The 22,809-nt window shown below is 43.2% G+C and overlaps 1 protein-coding gene across 1 annotated transcript; it reads right to left on the reverse strand.

The window, feature by feature from the left end:
- Nucleotides 1-8,186: 8,186 nt before the first annotated feature.
- Nucleotides 8,187-21,020, reverse strand: LOC115171143 (ADP-ribosylation factor 2). The gene is made up of 5 exons (XM_029727679.1): nucleotides 20,890-21,020; nucleotides 16,770-16,927; nucleotides 15,927-16,037; nucleotides 15,671-15,795; nucleotides 8,187-11,139 (listed from the first exon to the last, which is right to left on the reverse strand). Exons 2-5 carry the CDS (start codon nucleotides 16,915-16,917, stop codon nucleotides 10,978-10,980), a joined length of 546 nt encoding a protein of 181 aa, XP_029583539.1. The 5' UTR covers nucleotides 16,918-16,927; nucleotides 20,890-21,020; the 3' UTR covers nucleotides 8,187-10,977.
- Between the last annotated feature and the right edge of the window lie 1,789 nt (nucleotides 21,021-22,809).

Genomic DNA, 22,809 nt, shown 5'->3' on the forward strand with positions numbered 1-22,809 from the left:
ATATGTATGAAAATATCCTCCAATAAAAGGTGACGTTCAATCCTGTCACCTCATATAAAATGTTTGATCTTAAATCCAAAATGCTGGAGTACAGAGACAAATTAAGAGTTTTAGCTTCACTATCCACATAAATCTGTAGGGGAGTATAGGTTCCTTTGAGAATTAGAGGTTAGAGTAGGGGTATAGTAGTGCATGTGGAGAATATGATGGATATCAAGCCGGTAGATGCACTAATACTGCAATGCACGGTGAACCCAGCCTGATCCAATATACTGACTAATAGCTAACAACCTCAGTGAGAGGGTAATAAAAGCTGGCTGTGACTCGGTTTCACTGTGTGTGTGTGTGTGTGTGTGAGTGAGTGTGTGTGTCCGGGCGTGTGCATGCATGCAATTTTTTTCTCTGCATACTGACCTCACTCAGAGCAAGAAATCCCTTCTTCATCCTTTTCCATGTCCGTGTGCAGAACGTTGATCCCACATACGTAGACCAACACACCCTCTGCATGGCACGCCAGAATCACAGTCTGCCCTCAGCCATGTGTCTGTACTCTGTCTGGATCCTAATGAGCATGTACGCACGCACGTGCACACACACACACACACACACACATGAGCATGCAACACAGCCCAGCCACAACCCCCTCTTATGCTCTATACATTACACAGGAGCAGCTAGGCCATAGGCATCAGTGGATCTCCATGATAGAGACTACTGTCCATCTAAACCAATGAGCAACATCATCATGGGCTTCGTGATTTACATTTTACCCATGATTGCCCACAAGTCAGCGACATTCATCGCAGTCAATATTGTTGCACCAATTTCAGTGTCAACACAGAACAGAGTGAGATAATGTGGGAATCAGCCCTATCTCTTTTGTTTCACCATTCAGACAGCACCAGCATGATCAGACAATGGATTTGACTCCCTTATCAATGCAAAGAGTGCTGCTCCCCAGTACTTGGCCTCCTTCACATACAGCCGCCGCCAATCAACTGACCAAATCCAGTGTTTCCATGGCGATGTAGATGGTAGGAGATGAGTCGTGGTCTTTATGGATGAGGACAGAGTTGGGGGGGGGTGTTTGCACGTGTGTGGAGCAGTGTTGGAGCAGTGTGGGTGGATGGGATTATGAATGTCTGTCACCATGTGTACTGGGTTGTGGCTGGGCTGTGTTGCATGCTCATGTGTTTGTGTTGCATGCTCATGTGTTTGTGTGCGTGTGTGTGTGTGTGTGTGTGTGTGTGTGCACGTGCGTGTGGACTCATGAGGATCCAGACAGAGTACAGACACATGGCTGAGGGCAGACTGTGATTCTGGCGTGCCATGCAGAGGGTGTGTCGGTCTACGTATGTGGGATCAACGTTCTGCACACGGACATGGAAAAGGATGAAGAAGGGATTTCTTGCTCTGAGTGAGGTCAGTATGCAGAGAAAAAAATTGCATGCATGCACACGCCCGGACACACACACTCACACACACACACACACACACACAGTGAAACCGAGTCACAGCCAGCTTTTATCACCCTCTCACTGAGGTTGTTAGCTATGTTCTTACTGATTTATCAAAGGCAGCCATCTCTGGATCAACACAGAGCAGAGGGCTCTGTCACTATGACAGGGGAGATGGACAGTGTACTACTGCAGACAGGGTGTCTTACAACTGTGGAGGAAGGGTAGGACATAATGCTGCTAAAAGAGGGATGGAGAGAGCCGAGGTACAGACAGTATGTACATAGACTGACATTAATAGAGGAATGGAGATACAAGAGAGCATGAGAGCAGTGCTGCACAGAGTATACCCAAGTCTGAGTTAGAGAGAAAAGGTCAGAGGTGAGGTTAGAGAATGTGAGAAGTAAAGTGGGAGGGGAGAGGGAGAAATAGAGATAATTATAGGCAGTGTTTGTGGAAAGAATAAAGAGAAATGTTCTGGAAGATGTATTGTTGTTGCTATCTCTAAGATCATACTAACAGCCCTACAGAACACGCACACACTCAGCCCCCCTCTTCCATCTGCTCTTAGTCCATCTTGACAGGAAATGGCAGATAGAGAGGCTTGTCACGCATGCTTCTTTCTCTCCCTCACTCCCTCTCTCCTTCTCACCCCTCTCTTCAGATGGACCTGCAGTGACTCCCTATGGGATGCAGTAGGACAGGATGGATCAAATGAAAAACTGTGCTGCTGCTGTCACAGAGATCCCCTGGGCTGACGGGCTGATCAGTGCTCCTGCGGGGCGGGGGGGAAGGGAGGGGGGGGGGGTGAATTGGGGGTGTGATGCCTCGATCCAGTTGAGATGTAGGCACTCCACAGAGACCTCCTTCTAAAGGTCATGTTCAGCCGGCCGCTGTTTGGCCATGTGTGAGAGGGAAGGAGTGTGTTTTTATGTACCGGTATTAAGCTGTCGGAGTGTGTTTGTGTCTGTGTGTGAATTTGGTGAACGCTAAGATATTTTTTTTTAAGTCTGCATGTTTATCATACATCATTTTTTGCATATATAGGATCAACATCCACTGTTAAAAAAAAGAATAATAATCAAAAAGTGTTCCACTAGCAGATCACTCCTAAAATCACACTCCATAAGGAAGGGATTCCAGGCATTAGATGGGACTAGCAAGATCTCATCCACATCAACCAATCATTGAATCAGTCTCCTTAGCGATGACACAGCATCCTCGTTAAGCAACCCTCAAACTACAGACCACATTAGCATGAAAACGATGATGTTAAACTGCCCACTATCAACACACACACACATCTTGTGGCAAATCGTCCATGTCTCCCGATCTCCTTTATTTTTCCATGTCTGCCCAACCACTCTCTATAAATAAGTGAGGTGCTGTTTCCAAGGTAACGTCACCATGGAGAATTGTCCACCTGAAATCATGCTGTAGAGAGAACCGTGGAGCAGTGGTCTAGCCAGCACAGTATGGGCTCCGTTTTATATAAACAGACCCTCATCACCAGCAGCACAGCATTCTAGGACCCCCAACCAGGCCTCGCCCAGCCCTCAGCTCTCATCAACCCACCATGATCCTCAGCCCTCATTAACCCACCATGATCCTCAGCCCTCATCAACCCACCATGATTCTCAGCCCTCATCAACCCACCATGATCCCCAGCCCTCATCAACCCACCATGATCCCCAGCCCTCATCAACCCACCATGATCCTCAGCCCTCATCAACCCACCATGATCCTCAGCCCTCATCAACCCACCATGATCCTCAACCCTCATTAACCCACCATGATCCTCAGCCCTCATCAACCCGCCATGATCCTCGGCCCTCTACAACCCACCATGATCCTCAACCCTCATTAACCCACCATGATCCTCATCCCTCATCAACCCGCCATGATCCTCGGCCCTCTACAACCCACCATGATCCTCAACCCTCATTAACCCACCATGATCCTCATCCCTCATCAACCCGCCATGATCCTCGGCCCTCTACAACCCACCATGATCCTCAACCCTCATTAACCCACCATGATCCTCAGCCCTCATCAACCCGCCATGATCCTCGGCCCTCTACAACCCACCATGATCCTCGGCCCTCATCAACCCACCATGATCCTCAGCCCTCATCAACCCGCCATGATCCTCGGCCCTCTACAACCCACCATGATCCTCGGCCCTCATCAACCCACCATGATCCTCGGCCCTCATCAACCCACCATGATCCTCAGCCCTCATTAACCCACCATGATCTTCAGCCCTCATTAACCCAACATGATCCTCAGCCCTCATCAACCCACCATGATCCTCAACCCTCATCAACCCACCATGATCCTCTGCCCTCTACAACCCACCATGATCCTCAACCCTCATTAACCCACCATGATCCTCAGCCCTCATCAACCCGCCATGATCCTCGGCCCTCTACAACCCACCATGATCCTCAACCCTCATTAACCCACCATGATCCTCAGCCCTCATCAACCCGCCATGATCCTCGGCCCTCTACAACCCACCATGATCCTCGGCCCTCATCAACCCACCATGATCCTCAGCCCTCATCAACCCGCCATGATCCTCGGCCCTCTACAACCCACCATGATCCTCGGCCCTCATCAACCCACCATGATCCTCGGCCCTCATCAACCCACCATGATCCTCAGCCCTCATTAACCCACCATGATCTTCAGCCCTCATTAACCCAACATGATCCTCAGCCCTCATCAACCCACCATGATCCTCAACCCTCATCAACCCACCATGATCCTCTGCCCTCATCAACCCACCATGATCTTCAGCCCTCATCAACCACCATGATTCTCAGCCCTCATTAACCCACCATGATCCTCAGCCCTCATTAACCCACCATGATCCTCAGCCCTCATCAACCTACATTATGCAGTAATTCATACTTATAGCCCCAACATTATTCTTAGCATTTCTGCTAACTAATGCAGTTCCACTGACACTCATTTAAATCCTGTGTGTGTGTGTGTGTGTGTGCTCGTGCGCGTGTGCGCAGATCAGAAACCAAATAGAAAGCCAGCAGTGAGCTAAATGGAACTTTGATACCCTCTAGTGGTGAGAGCAGACACTGACATGTTTAGGGTGGATTCTACATAGCAGCAAGGCGGAGAGGGGTAATTACCCATCATCACACACTAGTAAAGCCATATTCAATGTTTTTCTTGTTAGGTTACAGTGCAACATTACAGTTGAGGTGTTTTCCTAAGCTGTGGTATTAAGGTTAGAGGGATGTAGTGTGCATGTGAAAAGAGACAGTCTGCAGTCTGCCTGGCACCCTGCAGGAGGTGAGGAGACTGTCTCTCTGAGTTCCATCTCAGTAGTGCCAGTGGACTTTTCAAACACAGGGCTGTCACTGAGTGTGAGGTGACACCTACCTCTGGTCTCCCTTCACACACGCATGCAGACACACAGACACAGACAGACGAACAGACGGACGGACGGACGGACGGACGGACAGACCACTGTCATCTCTAATTAAAATGTATTTCCCCTAAAACCTGACTAAACCAATCCAATTTCAATCTGAATGAGGGGAAAAAGAGTATTCTCAATCATGGGAGATTTTTCATGACAGAGAAATGTGGAGAATGTGCTAGAGATATATATTGGGCTTCCGAGTGGCGCAGCGGTCTAAGGCACTGCATCTCAGTGCTAGAGGCATCACTATAGACCCTGGTTTGATTCCAGGCTGTATCACAACCAGCCGTGATTGGGAGTCCCATAGGGCAACGCACAATTGGCCCAGCGTTGTCCAGGTTAGGGTTTGGCTGGGGTAGGCCGTCATTGTAAATAAGAATTTGTTCTTAACTGACTTGCCTAGTTAAATAAATATGATTAAAGTGGGCATCTGGGGGATAGGGGGTCTCTCTCTATCGTCTCTCTCTCGCTGTCAGAACAGCTCTCCCATGTGGGCCTTGTTAGGAAAGGTCAACAGTTAAACTCTTGAGGAGTTTTGGAAGGGCCATACTGAACCATCCAGGGCCAATCTCAAGATCTCCTTTGGAGAGACTTCTCAGGTGTCGTCATTAGAATCATGACAGCCACGTCTGTTGAGAGAATTGAGGCAGGTGCCTGCTAATGTGAATATAATGCCCTTCCTTTCCCAGAACCCTACCCGGCTATACACAGAGCATTAATACCCCAACAAACATCAAATAGACAAATTAAATCATCCTGATTAGTCCATCAACACTAATTATCTAATTTAGTTCCTGATGGTACACTAAAAGCAATCATGGAAATTTGGTCTGGAGGAGGAAGAGAGGATTATGGGGGATTCCAATACATTAGCTACTATATTTGCATGGTGATATGACTCTGACTGAGGCAGTGACAGTAACAAAGCCATAGATGCTTCACCACTGCCAGATGGTCTTAATTAGGTGCATACTGATATAGATCCATTTCATATGGATATGCATATTAATTTTTATGAGAGCAAAAATAGTATGCAGTATGTGTGATCAAGCCCTCTCCTGCTGCTGAGCGGCTGTCACAAAGGGAAAGAACACGCCGTCTCTCCTTTGTGGTCAACATCACCTTGTTTTCAATGTCAATGGCAGGTACTTGAAAATGGTGAAAATTGCTACATGCATGACAGGTGAGATAGGCACGTTTCCAAGGGGACAAGTGTCAGTTGGCATGGGGATAAGACTCTAGTCCATCACACTGACCTCAATATGTCACATGTCACATGACCTGTGCATCAGACAGCCAAGATGTAGGGCGAAACAAGGGGAGATCACTCTCTATTGTTATGGTTCCATTTGATAGTCACTATTCTTCAAGGGGTTCCAATAAAGTTCACTTCATATGGAGAAATATGAGGAACATTCCCTAAGACTCCTTTTCAATGTAATATCCTCCCTTTTCATGAGATGAAGGAAAGAAAATGAAGCTTTCTTATCAGAACGAAAAACATTGGGCATGTAAAAATCTAAATTGAATACAGATACAACGACCTGATTCCTTGAATCCTTTGTAGAATTTGGGGAACCTAAACAAAGAGGATAATGAACTGTCTGCATGAGCTTCACCTAAACCGTATGGACCCCTTCAAAAAATCTAACTGAAAATGGGATATGGTCCCCTGTCAAGTATATTTAAGGGCTTGTTCGAAGCTCCACACAGGGACATTCTTCAGGATATTGACTTGTAATGAAAGACTAGCTTAAAACTCAATCTCAGCCTGGTCTGAGGATATTGAGAAATGATATTGAGATAGATCACCTGGGTATTCCAAACGATGACAGAAGTCAGTAAAAGTGCTCTGAGCGTTCTTTGAAAGCATCATTTTTTGATTTCGGGGCAACCGATACAAAGTTTGCATGCCACATATTATTGATTCATCAGGGGAATTCCAGAGGTCATTACTCTTATTCCTGAAGAACCACATTAAGGGGTGGGCAACATAGCCAAAATATCATATCACAATATTTTTCCGATTTTTGACGGTATGTCGGTATTTTACAGTATTTCATGTTTTTGAATAAAAGTTCTAAATATGTTTTATGAGTAGTGCATGACCCAAGATGGCAACAAATGAATTCTAAGTGGTTATAATGGGCTTTCTCTATTCTGATTAGGCTATTTATACTCAACCAAACTAGGACCACACTGTCAGTGGTGTAGCCCAATTTGTAAAACTTTTCATTTGTTTAGCACTGCATCAACATATCGTTACAGTATTGTAAAAATCCATATGGGTATACCAGTATTCCCGATATATTGCCCAGCTCTAACCACATTATTGACCATAATTCTGAGCTGGTCAATGGACCTGAGACAATGAGATGGTGAAACAATCACCTTTTTTTTTTTACTGAAAAAGTACACAAAAGCTAGCATAGAATTGATGTGTGTGGTTTACATTGCCATGGAGGGGACACACACAACATGGCCTAAAAACCACCCCAGTTCTCTCTAGCAGACACTACAGGAAAGGACAGACGAGCCTCTGCAGGCCAAGCATCCCTGAACAGCCTGCTATGAAAGCATTTTCTGTCAGTGGGAGAAACCATGCTACACGACTTATTCTCTGAAAGAAGAGAGAAACATAATGCTGTTGTTTTGTAGGTAGTGCCACACTGTGACTAAGAGGAGTAATTGCAGTCTAGGAAAATCTGCCTCAGGGGCTATTGACATTCTTTTGTAATTTTTGTAACTCAAAAACACTAATGTTAGCCTGAAAACCATAAAGGTTTACCTTAAAAGTGAACCCTTGTTGAATATCATTTGTTTAGCACTGCATCAACATATCGTTACAGTATTGTAAAAATCCATATGGGTATACCAGTATTCCCGATATATTGCCCAGCTCTAACCACATTATTGACCATAATTCTGAGCTGGTCAATGGACCTGAGACAATGAGATGGTGAAACAATCACTTTTTTTTTACTGAAAAAGTACACAAAAGCTAGCATAGAATTGATGTGTGTGGTTTACATTGCCATGGAGGGGACACACACAACATGGCCTAAAAACCACCCCAGTTCTCTCAAGCAGACACTACAGGAAAGGACAGACGGAGCCTCTGCAGGCCAAGCATCCCTGAACAGCCTGCTATGAAAGCATTTTCTGTCAGTGGGAGAAACCATGCGGTGGAATTGTAAAACTGATGTTTCAGTATCTAAGCCTATTTTAGCCCAGTGTTTCAGTATCTAAGCATCTATTTTATGAAATAAATATACAAGAGATTTGTAATAGAGATCTCTTTATTATAGTGCATTTCTCAGATGTTACAAGATGGGTTAAAAAAAGCTAAAAACAAAGGGAAATCCTTAAGTAAAAGAAAATACATATGCACACACACCTTGTGTCATTTGTACAGAAAATGATCTGAAAATTAGAGCTTCACATCTGAACAAGGGTAGCTAAATGAAATTGTCAAGTTAAAATAAATGTTCATACAGAAGTTCATATACACTTTAATTACCTGCCATATACCGGAAGTGACGCTCATCATTCAATTCAATGGATTTTCTTTCAGCACTAAACTCTACAATATCATTACAGAAGAAAAGGGCCAAAAATTAGAGTTATTAATTTGTTGAATCCATTTTCTGGAACAATTCATAAAAGAAAAAAAAAAGAGATCCAATTGTCCAGTTGTACACAGATACAAGGGTAAAGGTCAGTCCTACCCTCAAGAGGTCAGTGTGGAGCTGGGACCTTAGGGTCATCTTCGATCAGCAGGGGGTGTGTACAGTACAGTGTACTAAGGGTTTCTCAACTAAATTCGCAGTAGCCTTTGGAATACATGGGATGTACAGAAAACCATTGTCAGTTATGGTATACATTTTGAAGCTGTGTGTTGATGTGGAGAACAGCCGCGGCTTAAATTTGCACATGGTCTGCTGGTGTAGTTGCTATGGCGATGGTGATGGGAGAGAGTTGTCAATGAGAGCACTGCTGATGTGAGCAGAATGCTCAAGCTTTCCCCCTGCTGCTTGTTGTAAAGAGGTTGATGAGGCAACCTTCCATGGTCTAGTTACAGTACTATTGTATTATAGTGCAAGCTGGTCATGTTTCACATGGAGCGAAGGGGAAGATGTGACTCTACCTGTGCAGCAGAACCGGGATAACTAACCCCGACGACACATAGAGCAAACAACCTAGATAGCCCCGAATAGGGTGTGTTAATTCAGAGTTTGGATTGTAGGCTGAAGTAAAGCGTAACGCATTGAATGCCATGAGAGCTTGATAACAACACGGCACTATGAGGAATTGGAGAGTGCCGTGTTAGTGCAGCTGAAAGTCAGTAGCGGCTGATGGAAGGAGCTAAAGGAGGGGCTTAATGTAATGTCTGGAATGGAATCAATGGAAAGGTATCAAATATATCGGAACCACATTTGACTCCGTTCCAAATATGTCATTCCAGTCATTACAATGAGCCCATCCTCCTATAGCTCCTCCCACCAACCTCTTCTGCTGGAAGTGACCCATCAGGCCCACCCCGTGCCCTGCAGGAAAGTCCAACTCTGCAGCAAACATCCTAAAAGCTAACCCAAACACAACCAGCCCTTCATAAGTCAAACCCAAAGGATCCTAAAGCATTTTGATTGAAATACTGCACACCTGGCTCCTCAGCTCATGCTAGACCAAGGGAACCAGGTCATCTGTACAAAAAAGAACAATGTAAATAAAATATAATAAAAAGGAAAAAAGTAGACAACAGAAAATGTAATGATGAGAAAGCCAGAGTGGGAGCAACTCTCAAAAGGCCTCGCTGTTCCAGTGGACAGGAATGGTGCTGAAAACACCCAACTAATCCCACGTACACTCACCCAATGTACTCGCAGAGCTGTGGCTAGCTGCACTCAACTACACTGACCCTCTGCCTAGCATAGGTAGTATAGTGTAGTGCTAGACAAACACACAATTTATTGCGTTTTCCATACCCGGCGGTAAGGATCGTTCACTCAAAACATTATCAATGATCTCACAAGGCCCTGTGAAAGGAACATCACTTGGTGTTAGCCACCAATAAAGATGCAGCATGATAAAGAGGCCATCACTTGTGATCCTAGAGGGCAGCAGGGTCAGCAGCTGGTTACCATGGTTACCTCTTGGAACAAGTTATTTCCAGACAAGACAAGTCTTGCTCCATTCTAATAAACCAAAGACAATAGTAACAACTCATTTCAGTCAGTAATGCCTACCAAACAGCTGACCCTAAAGTCCTGCAGGTCTTATTAAGCACCACCGTCATCATTCAGGCTAAGGTGGCTACGCTCAACAACAAAAACGAGTGGACGAGGGGCATGGTGACATCACTAATTTGTTGTGCTTCAATGGAGATTTGAGGGTTGGGACAGCGACTGAAAGCTAATAATTTATTAGCTAGTGTTCCCAAGACAGCCAGAACAATGCGGTTGGGCATACTAGAACATGATTTTCCAAAGAATGCAAAGAAGGATCTAGGATGGAAAAGCTATTTTTACTTGTCTTTTTCCCAACCTGATACAGGTTACATTGAGATTTATTTCATGGTGTGGGGTCTCAAACCAACAGTTTAACAAGAGTGTCTGACAGATCGCAACACTAGTGGATGTAAAATCAAAATAGTTTTTTTAATCTATAAACTTGATTCATTTTTCAGATTACACATAAGACTTAGCATCCTGGGTCTTTCTTTGCCTTGTGAAAACCAGGGTGTCTTAGGAGCCACTGAGGGTGGGTTGGGAGGGGGCGCTAGAGTTAGCCATGCTGTCATTTCCATGGGTGAGAGTGACTGTTGAAGGCACAGCAGAGCTGCTCCCACTCCCGGCTCACACACATGCACCCACACATACATACACATTAAGATCCACACAAACACTTGCACTCTCTCACACACACACACACGTATGTGGGGTATCACTGGTCAAAGCCCCAATGGTTGGAGGGGATGGAGTGAGAAACGGGAGGAGAGAGGGGCTGGGACCAGCGCTGTCGCCCATAACACACTGCGCAGACAAAGACGCAGACAGACGGCGGAATGGTGGATCATTTTGCGTTCTTTAGCTGGTTGGAGAGCCAGTCGAGGCCCTCGTAGAGCCCGTCCCCGCTGGTAGCGCAGGTGGCCTGGATGTACCAATTACGCTGGCGCAGGGAGTGCAGGCCCAGCTTGTCTGTGATCTCTGCTGCGTTCATAGCGTTGGGGAGGTCCTGAAGAGTGAAGAGAAAAGGGTTAACCTAGGAAAACTTGCGTCTGCAACAGACCTTCACAAGCCATCTTAGTATTAGAGGTCGACCAATTTACCGGCATGGCCGATTTGAAGTTTTCATAACAAATCAGTAATCTGCCTTTTTGGACGCCGATTACATTGCAATCCACAAGGAAACTGCGTGGCAGGCTGACCACCTGTTACGCGAGTGCAACATCACAAGGAGCCACGGTAAGTTGCTAGCTAGCATTAAACTTATCTTATAAAAAACAATCAATCTTAACATAATCACTAGTTAACTATACATGGTTGATGATATTACTAGTTTATCTAACGTGTCCTGCGTTGCATATAATCGATGCGGTGCCTGTTAATTTATCATTGAATCATAGCCTATTTCGCCAAACGGGTGTTGATTTAACAAGCGCATTTGCGAAAAAAGCACTGTCGTTGCAGCAATGTACCTAACCATAAACATCAATGCCTTTCTTTAAAATCAATAAACAAGTATATATTTTTTAACCTGCATATTTAGTTACTATTGCCTGCTAACATGAAATTGTGCCACATCTCTAGCGTTCATTGCACTCAGAGTCAGGGTATATGCAACAGTTTGGGCCGCCTGGCTCGTTGCGAACTAATTTGCCAGAATTTTACGTAATTATGACATAGCATTGACATAACATAACTCGTAAGCATTCATTCAGACAGCACTTTCGTGCGTTTTGCCAGCAGCTCTTCGCTGTGTTTCAAGCTGTTTATGACTTCAAACCGGGTGGGTATAATTTGTGGAACGTTCCAACAGAAATCTATTCCAAAAACTTCATAAATAACAAGGTTGCCAAAAAACAACGCATACAAAGTTGTATAGCGGCAGAATAAGATACCGGGTAGTGAGTGGTCTATTTCATTGCGTTTTTCACTCATCACGTTTATTCCGAAAAATGTCTGTCCTCACTCTGGTTGCCTATAGACAAACATTAAGAATAAGCTACGTGGTGAGTTGATACCTATTCGGCAGCTAGCTAGCTAGGTTTGTATGCGTTGCTACTTTGTATGCGTTGTTGGTTGGCAACCTTTTACTTTACGTTTTTTTGGAACAGAGTCCTGTTGGAACGCTCCACAAATTATACCCACCCCTTCAAGCCTGTCAACTCCCAAGATTAGGCTGGTGTAACCGATGTGAAATGGCTAGCTAGTTAGCGGGGTATGCGCTAATAGTGTTTTAAACGTCACTCGCTCTGAGACTTGGGGTAGTTGTTTCCCCTTGCTCTGCATGGGTAACGCTGCTTCGAGGGTGGCTGTTGTCGATGTGTTCCTGGTTCAAGCCCAGGTAGGAGCGAGGAGAGGGACGGAAGCTATACTGTTACACTGGCAATACTAAAGTGCCTATAAGAACATCCAATAGTCAAAGGTATATGAAATACAAATCGTATTGAGAGAAATAGTGCTATAATAACTACAACCTAAAACTTACCTGGGAATATTGAAGACTCATGTTAAAAGGAACCACCAGCTTTCATATGTTCCCATGTTCTCAGCAAGGAACTTAAACCTTAGCTTTTTTACATGGCACATATTGCACTTTTACCTTCTCCAACACTTTGATTTGCATTATTTAAACCAAATTGAACATGTTTCATTATTTTTTTTTGAGGCTAAATTGATTTTATTGATGTATTATTTTAAGTTAAAATAAGTGTTCATTCAGTATTGTTGTAATTATCATTATTATAAATACAGTTTTTTTTTTTTTTTTTTTTTTTTGTTTTTTTTTTGTTTTTTTTTTTTTTTTTTTTTAAATCGGCTGATTAATTGGTATCGGCTTTTTTTGGTCCTCCAATAATTGGTATTGGCGTTGAAAAATCATAATCGGTCGACCTCTAATAACAATACTGTACTACCAATTACAGATGCAGTTTACTGGTGAAGCCTTGGGCTGCGTTAACCTGATACGGATAGGGGGCAGTATTTTCACGGCCGGATGAAAAAACGTACCCGATTTAAACTGGTTACTACTCTTGCCCAGAAACGAGAATATGCATATTATTAGCAGATTTGGATAGAAAACACTGACGTTTCTAAAACTGTTTGAATGGTGTCTGTGAGTATAACAGAACTCATATGGCAGGCAAAAAACTTAGAAATTCAACCAGGAAGTGTAGGATCTGAGAAATGTAGTTCTTTCTAGTCCCTTTCGAAACTACAGCATCTGTGCTCTCATGTTGCACTTTCTAAGGCTTCCATTGGCTGTCTAAAGCCTACAGAAAGTGTTTTTAGCATTCCCCTGTCACTGGGCAGAGTATAGTAGCTCAGTTTCTGAGTGGACTGCCTGGGGACAAAGAGATTGGATATGCGCGTTCCCGCGAGCACGCTGTTTTTTTCTTTTCCTCCTTGAATGAATACACTATTGTCCGGTTGGAATATTATCGCAATTTTACGTTAAAAATAACAAAAATTGATTTTAAACAGCGTTCGACATGCTTCTAAGTACGGTAATGGAACATTTTGACTTTGTGTCTAGAAATGCGCTCGCACGTTACCCTTTGGATAGTGACCTAAACGCACAAACAAAACGGAGGTATTTGGACATAACTATGGATTATTTCGAACAAAAACAACATTTATTGTGGAAGTAGCAGTCCTGGGAGTGCATTCTGACGAAGATCTGCAAAGGTAATACAATATTTCTAATACTAATTCTGAGTTTAGTTTGCCCAGAACTTGGCGGGTGTCTTAATACTCAGAATATTGAAAAATGTGCTTTCGCCAAAAAGCTATTTTAAAATCTGACACAGCCATTGCATAACCTCTCTAGGGTAGGTGGCACCAAATCGTCCCACCTACGTAACAGCCAGTGGAAATGCTATTACTTCAATTTCTCAAACATATGACTATTTTACAGCATTTTAAAGACAAGACTCTCGTTAATCTAACCACACTGTCCGATTTCAAAAAGGCTTTACAACGAAAGCAAAACATTAGATTCTGTCAGTAGAGTACCCAGCCAGAAATAATCAGACACCCATTTTTCAAGCTAGCATATAATGTCACAAAAACCCAGAAGACAGCTAAATGCAGCACTAACCTTTGATGATCTTCATCAGATGACACACCTAGGACATTATGTTATACAATACATGCATGTTTTGTTCAATCAAGTTCATATTAATATCAAAAACCAGCTTTTTACATTAGCATGTGACGTTCAGAACTTAGGTAAACAGACGAAAGAAAATAAAGCATGGGGTCGACTCGGGCACGCGCCTAAGCCTATTGTCCTCTGATCGGCCACTTGGCAAAGGCGATAATGTGTTTCAGCCAGAGGCTGCCTCGATATCCTTCAGCTTTTTCCCGGGCTCTGAGAGCCTATGGGAGCCGTAGGAAGTGTCACGTTATAGCAAAGATCCTCAGTCTTCAATAAACAGAGCCAAGATGAAACACAACTTGTCAGACAGGCCACTTCCTGCATGGAATCTTCTCAGGTTTTGGCCTGCCATATGAGTTCTGTTATACTCACAGACACCATTCAAACAGTTTTAGAAACTTTAGGGTGTTTTCTATCCAAAGCCAATAATTATATGCATATTCTAGTTACTGGGTAGGAGTAGTAACCAGATTAAAATCGGGTACGTTTTTTATCCGGCCGTGTCAATACTGCCCCCTAGCCCTAACAGGATAAAGGAGTTCTGTATCTATAATTCTTAAAATAATTGTTATGTATTTTTTCAACGTTTATGATGAGTATTTTTGTAAAGTCACCGGAAGTTTTTGGTGGGAATACATTTTCTGAACATCACGCGCCAATGTAAAAAGCTGTTTTTGGATATAAATATGAACTTGATTGAACAAAACATACATGTATTGTATAACATAATGTCCTAGGAGTGTCATCTGATGAAGATCAAAGGTTAGTGCTTCATTTAGCTGTGTTTTGGGTTTTATTGACATATATGCTTGCTTGGAAAATGGCTGTGATTATTTTTGTCTATGTACTCTCCTAACATAATCTAAATGTTTTGCTTTCGCTGTAAAGCCTTTTTGAAATCGGACACCGTGGTTAGATTCAGGAGAGGTTTATCTTTCAAATGGTGTAAAATAGTCGTATGTTTGAAAAATTGAAATTATAGGATTTTTGAGGTTTTTGTATTTCGCGCCATGCGATCCCATTGGCTGTTGGCTAGGGGTTCCGCTGACGGAGTTCCGCTAGTGGAACGCCTAGATGTAAGAGGTTAACCTCAGCCCAATTGTGATCTTTTGCCCAATTAGTGGCCAAATATTTGATCTGATTGGTCAAAAGACCAAATTGGTGGGAAAAGGATCACCTGTTTGTTAGTCTCGCTCTGCTCAGTGTAAAATTGCGCTCCGATTCCATTTTTGAAGAATTTGACGCACCGCTCACGCCGAGAACACTTGATTTAAGTGGCCTACTCTTTACGCGTCAAGCTAAATTTACATGTCCAGTGTAGCAGGTAAAAAGAAACTACGGTTTTCCTGACGCACTAGTGTCTCTCCCCAGTTAGTCAGTTCACCTGTTTGTTAGCGAACACAAGCAGCACAGCGTCTCTCAGCTCATCCTCAGCCAGCATCCTTGTCAGCTCCTCCCGTGCCTCGTTCACTCTCTCCCTATCGTTACTGTCCACCACAAAGATCAGACCTGAGAGAAGCAGAGGGTGAGAAAGGATGGAGGGTGAGGAAAATATGAACATTTACCCGGGACAGTCTCAACTCAAAGTCAGAAAGCGTGAAGATGGTGCTGAGGGGGTTCTGGTGACAGTGTCCACTCACCTTGGGTGTTCTGGAAGTAGTGCCGCCACAGAGGCCTGATCTTGTCCTGACCGCCCACATCCCACACTGTGAAGCTGATGTTCTTGTATTCTACCGTCTCAACGTTAAAACCTGAGAGAGCGAGAAAGTGTCTTAGGTTGCTGACGTAACTGATCTAACATTCCAAGAGGCTGTGTGAGATGACATATCAGCAATCCCAAACAGGCAAGCTAAGTCACTCCCTTAACACAAATGTCTGCATGAATGTCTTTGCCCGAATGTAGCTGCAAATTAAAATGTATATTTGAATAAAATATGCAAAGTGAATGAACATCTACTGGAATATGAAATGTCATCAGCCTTGTTACATTCCTATAAAGCAACATTTATTTCGGGGGGGGGCTGTAAAGCTCCATTCATGCCTATATTTAAAAGTCACTTAATCCCTATGACAACAGCCACATTGCAGGACGTTGCCTGCCTGCGGGAGCTCTGCAGCTGATGTAGGTAGGCTACACAGTGCCCGACCCACGTCTCCTAATGAAATCCATGTACAGGCAGACTGCTGGCCTTAACAGGGGCCCACTCATTGCTTCAGAGCCGGAGGGCAGCTCACGGCAGCTACTCTGGGCATGTGGGAAGTGATCAGGGTTCAGATGAGATGAGGACAGAGGGAGTACATGGCTATACGTAGGACATTCATTTCTACTCCCCTACAACTAAACAAACAGGAGCCTAGATCTCATGAAAATCACATGGAGCAAGTTATTGGAGGAACATTGGGGAGCATTTCAGGAGGGGTTTGTACCTAGGTGAGGGGTGTGTGATGACAAGGGGTAAAAGGGATAAGGCTAAGCTACTCACCGATGGTAGGGATTGTGGTGACGATCTCTCCCAGTTTGAGCTTGTACAGGATGGTGGTCTTGCCGGCAGCATCCAGCCCCACCATCAGAATCCGCATCTCTTTTTTACCAAAGAGATTCTTAAACAGGCCTGCAAACATGTTCCCCATCTTGGCTAATCTGGAGGAAAGGAGACAGAAACCAAAATGGTTAAGCTCGTAGTCGTACAACATTCATTGCGCCTAACACCAGGCTAAACCGGCCGTGTGTATGTGTGTCCACGTGTTCGGTAACACAAAAGCTATGTCAGGCTAAGCTTCCTTATCTCTGATAAAGGGCAACCACAGAGATTAAATTCATGAGGGGGAGAAAAAGTGCTGAGAAAAGCTTTCAGTCGCTGTCTGTGTTTATTTTGCGTCTTAACAATAGGCCCTCACACCACACAGGAGCAGGACTTGGCTGATGGGGCTGCAGGTCAGTGTCGTTCTGACTGGCAGGCAACTGTTTACTCATAGTCAGGAGCAGAGAAGTGGATCACATGACTGGCAGAGCACTGACCAGAGACACGATCCAGGGGTAGAGGCTAGTTACAACATAGCTCCACCTGAACACCTATTGCCCAACACCCACCAGACAAGAACACCAACAGGCTCTGTAACAGCAGCCACAACGATTAGAATGTAATAGCCTAGTCAGTCCCAAATAGAAGCCTACATACATGTCTAACACAACACCATATAACTAATTCATGTTTTTTTTTTTACATAACTTTCTCACAGTTGAAATGCGTTTCTAAATGTACATGGGTCTTTCCAACAATTTGGTGCCTTTTGAGAAGTGTAACTTTCACATAATTTCAACTTCATGAAAAAATAAAAATCCTCCCTAAGAGGTACATTTTGTTTTTATAAAGACTATGGTAAGTAGTGCCTATTAAGTGCAAAATAAAGTAACAGGGTTGATGATTTCTTCTTACATCAACCATAAAATTTGGGGCGGCGGGTAGGCTAGTGGTTAGAGCGTTGGACTAGTAACTGAAAGGTTGCAAGATCGAATCCCCGAGCTCACAAGGTAAAAATCTGTCGTTCTGACCCTGAACAAGGCAGTTAACCCACTGTTCCTAGGTCATCATTGAATATTAGAATTTGTTCTTAGCTGACTAGCCTAATTAAATAATCGTGTAAAAAAAAATATTATAATATCCACTTGTGACAGGGAAACTGTCACAGAAAAGTTTGAATGCAAGCTTCACACAAAAAAAATACATTGTTACAACATTTCTAGTCTATGGGTAACAGGATTGACATGTTATGCTCGACCCGCTCAGTTTTGCACCACACAATTGCCAAGAAGAGTAGAATCAGCTTTTACTCTAAGATTACTATTAAAATGTTCAATGTTTTAAAAGACAGTCTCACCATATTAAAATGAGAGTTCAGTTCACATAACAGGGTTGAGGGACATACTTAAATGAATCACATGAATAATCATCTTCAGAAATACCCGTCTAGCAACAAAATGACTAGGGCTTTACAATGATGCTGAACCCTGGAGAAGTTTTGGTATTATGTGGGTTAAAATCTTCATAGAAGTGAGAGTTGACAGAGGGATGTCAAAATTCAGCATTTTGGCACTTTAGCAGATTGATCGCATTATCCATGTTGCCTATAATATTAAATGGCACCGCATTTAATATAACAGGCTTTTAAAATCCAATATTGGTGCACAATATCTACTTAAAATATCAAAGGGCACTCTCATGGAATGACCCACAAATGTATCAATTGTTGACTTTCATTTTGAATTAGGCATATTCATTGCAATAACAACCCTTCCTATTATTCAGTACGTTGCCAAGCACATCGCAGAATCATGTGATTTAAGACACGGCCTATGATGAAACAGGCTCACTACATCAGAAAAATCGTGTATCCTAAACACCATGACAAAAACAGATTCATATTTGAGACAAGTTAGCGGTCTTAATACAAACTGGACAAGAGTAAGGACGATGGGATCGCATTATAAAAGACCCATACAGGTGTTGTAGGTGAAACGAAGAGCATGCAGGCTGAGCTCAAGGAAAAGCACACAATGAGTCCACTGATGTGGCGAATATAGGTCAGCGCTCAGTAGAACCAGAGTACTAGAGGCTGGATATTGGAGAGGTAACAACACACCTGTAGGCAGAGACACACTGCTGAATTAACCAGGAGAGAGACAGGGAAACAATGATCCGGTCTCAGCAAATAGGCTATTGAACACTCAGGTCTTTCTCCAAAGGACACAAATGACTTCTAAAATAATGGAACATTTTGCTACACAACTCTGATCTTGTGCAAAAACCCTCCCACTAACACATGCCTACAAATGATAGCATAGGATAACACCAACACAGTATTATTACACACCTTCAAGACAATTGTGTGGCAAATGGTATACAAATGAACATAATTCAGAAAGGCGTTCTTCGGTGGAAATATGCTGAAGCCATTTAAATATGACACACGCCTTGGCACTTTGAAATAAACTATACAACGACTAGGCAAACAAAAGCCAGGAGGGGTGTGATTAGAGTTCTAACATCACGAACACAGGGAGTTGTCAGTTTCACAAAGTGCCTTCCTGGATTCAGAATGTGACAACGAATCTAGCTCTAGCCAGCAGACATTCCACAGAGGGGAGTTCCAGAACTAGAAAAGCTCATAGCTTGCAGATTTCTAATGACATCACAACAATGGCAGCTCATTTGAATCAGGATTGTCCACCCCGTTCCTCAACTAAAGCAAAGAGGAAGTGCATCGTCCTCTGAGGAAACAGGAATAACAGGGGAGGGAGGGGTTATGGGACGGTCAGCAGCAAGTCATCAGAGTAGTTAAGCAAACTTATCACAGTATGCATGTGATATAGGCTGCCTGAGGTGGTCTTTTTGGGGTGCATCGGCAGTCAATGTTAAGGGGTTCTAAAAGAGGTGCCAGTTACCAAGAGATGCTCATAAGTTTCAAATGAGCCAATGTGGATAAATAATTGACTGGCCAAATGACAAGGGGGTGGGACATGTGATGTACAGCCTACTACATACAGTACACACATTAATATTGCGGGAACACTAGGGGCATCAAGGAGGCTCACTTTCTGGTCAGACAGGCAAATAGTGGACATTTTTCTTTTAAGTCTAGCAATGTTTTTCCATAAGGGAAAGTTAGGCATGCTGGGGTTATCCTGCTCCACCGGTTGTCTGTCCTGAACAAAGTAGGAAAATCTGCCAGATTCCTGGAGAACTCAATGTTTGAATATGGAAGACAGAGACATGGGTGTCACAGTCATAAATAACACTAAGATGTGTGTAGCTTTGTATGCATCTCACACACACACACACACACACACACTATTCTGCTCCAGTTGTCTGTCCACTAAAATGACTTGGGTCTAACAAGTTAGCTACATTAATTTGTAACACACTAGCTAGTGACTAACCATGTGACGCGTTCAGTTTGAAGACACTGACAACAGTTTCCAAAACCAAATCTAACCATCCAGTACCAACAGTTACGCTAGCTAAAGCTTCCCGGCACAGCTTAGTTACCCAGCTAGAAGGCCGTAGAGACCACTACTTCCAAGTTACCTTACCGTTTAACCCACAGGCTGGTTAACTACATTCATTTAGAGACGTGTTTAACGTCAGTTAGCCAGTTAAACTCGGACGACTAAAATCTCAATCCACGTAAATTAACGGTACGCATTCAGAAAATTGGCGTAGCTAGCTAACGTTAATTTTGCTTACATCGTTAGGTAGCACAAGCAAGCGAAGCGGCTCGACATAATGACTCCAAATAGGAGGACGCTGAATGTCCAATCACAATGACCAGCGAATACTTACTGACACAATTTCAGTAAAGTTAGCGGAATAATGCTCTCACGACTTTTACAGGTCGTGAGAATATAATGCCGGGCGAGCTAGCTAACTAGCTATTGACGGCAGATGATCCTCGTTTGGTTTGAGTCTACGCAGGGGGATTCGTTGTTAAAGCTTGCGGTCAAGCCGAAAGGAAATAAGCAATCGTTTGCATTCCTGATCCTGAAAATAAAAAAAATACGATGAATTACATCTATTATATTGCTACGTTGTATACATGTTTTACCTTTTAGTGGCGGTTTCTCGATCTTTCTTTTACGCTCCTATTCACCGCTAACAACAAAATGGCGTCTTTCACAAGTGTCAAGAAAGCCGCGTCATGGACGTTGCACATCGTAAGATCTTCACCAATCATGTTATCCGTGCAAGTTACAAAAACGTACCTTGCTGTGCTGCGGGCCAATCGATGCAACAACATTTAATGTTGAGGGCGGAGATTTACAAAAGGCCCTCCTCCAGTTTGCCCTACAAACTGAAAGACCAGTCAAGCTTCCCGTAGGATCAAGCATCCCCGCCTCTTCCCCGCCCCATGTTTCCGGCTTCAATGGAGACTGGAGAAATTTGCCACTGGCCCAACCCATCATCATTTGGTTAGCAAACAAAACAAACCGGTTGCAATTGTTCAATCCAGAAGAAGAAGAAAAAAAACGTCCGGAAAATACAGGACCATTGGGTGTGTATAGCCTTATATTGGATATGGCAAGCAAGTGCTGCCTTATATGTCTTATGGCTAGGTCACTTACTCATAATGTCATAGAGATCATCATTTCAATCAATAAGCAACAGCCTACAATTTACATTTCTGATCCAAGAATTCCAGCCTGTTTCTGTCATTCATCTTTTAGTTAAACAGCCTGAAAGAGTCAGAGCCAACACCATAAAAATAGGAATTATAATACAAATTAAGTAATTTAATGGGATCTCTATGGCCAACACAAACATGCAAGGTCTACAATGACAGCTAGGTCTATAGGGCCAACAAGTAGGTAAACTGGAGTTGGGGGGCCCCTGGAGGTGGGCAGAAGGGAGAAGTGGGTTGCGAAGTTCAAGGTGCATCAGGGTTCAAGCGTTCATCAAGGTTGTTGGGGTCATCGTTAAAGGCTCACAGTGTGTGTTGTTCATATTAAATCCACTAGATGGGGCCGTCTCCATGCTGCAGTCATAATGTCCCAATAAGTCAAAGCCAATAGTTTCCGTTTCGTGTTTCCTTTCCATAAATCAACCACTCTGAAATTATAGGCATAGGCCTATGTGAGTGCAATATCATCAGGTGGAAGTTTGTCCACCTTTCATGTGTTTGTGCTCATGGTTAGTTAATTCAGGTGGTTGTCCGGTTATGCAGGTGTCACACTGAGCAGACAACTAGATCTTTGATAACCCATTCATCCACATGGTGATTGTAAACCAGAGTTGTTGTTGTTGCTGTTGGACATGAAGTGAATAAATGGGATTTTATATAAAAATGGCCTATGGACTGAGACATCATGGGTGGTAGGCAACTATATCTACAGGTGTCATGAAGCACATCATATCCTTTCATAATATCTCAAGGTATAATTCTTGAGATGCATTACATTAAAATAAAAGCTTATTGTTGATGTTTGTCTGTATGTGTTGTTGTACAGTAATGACTTATTCACCGTGACTAGGCAGTGGGCATGCCACTTGTTATTAGTTTGTGTGTTGTCTAGGGCTGTCTATCCCACAATGGGTTCCTTCTCTTTGCAGGTGTTTGGTCAAGCACCAACGTGAGCATAAATATATTACAAAATAAAGATGTAATTCATTTGAGTACAAAAACGTATTTATAGAGGTTTTTCCCTGCTGCTATGAAACAGTAAGTAAGAATCAAAGAAAAAAGCACTGTTAGGCAGAGAAAATTAGATTGGAGCCTTGGTGGTTTGTAAACATTATGACCAAAATGAAAATAGAGTTATCAAGAACGAGACAGACCATCAGCGAGTCTTTGCTAGCAATGCAAAATAGACAGCAAGTGATGGGGGAGATTCAACTGTATAAAAGTATTTATTGCTTAATAGATGCCTATGTAATCCTATACCTATAATCCACGATCCATTTTTGCAATAACAAGTGTATCTGCATGTTTGTATTTGTAGGCTATGTCTACCTTCTCAGGAAACTACAG

The sequence above is a fragment of the Salmo trutta genome, chromosome 32 (genome assembly GCF_901001165.1).
Source record: "Salmo trutta chromosome 32, fSalTru1.1, whole genome shotgun sequence".
Classification (NCBI taxonomy): Eukaryota; Metazoa; Chordata; class Actinopteri; order Salmoniformes; family Salmonidae; genus Salmo; species Salmo trutta.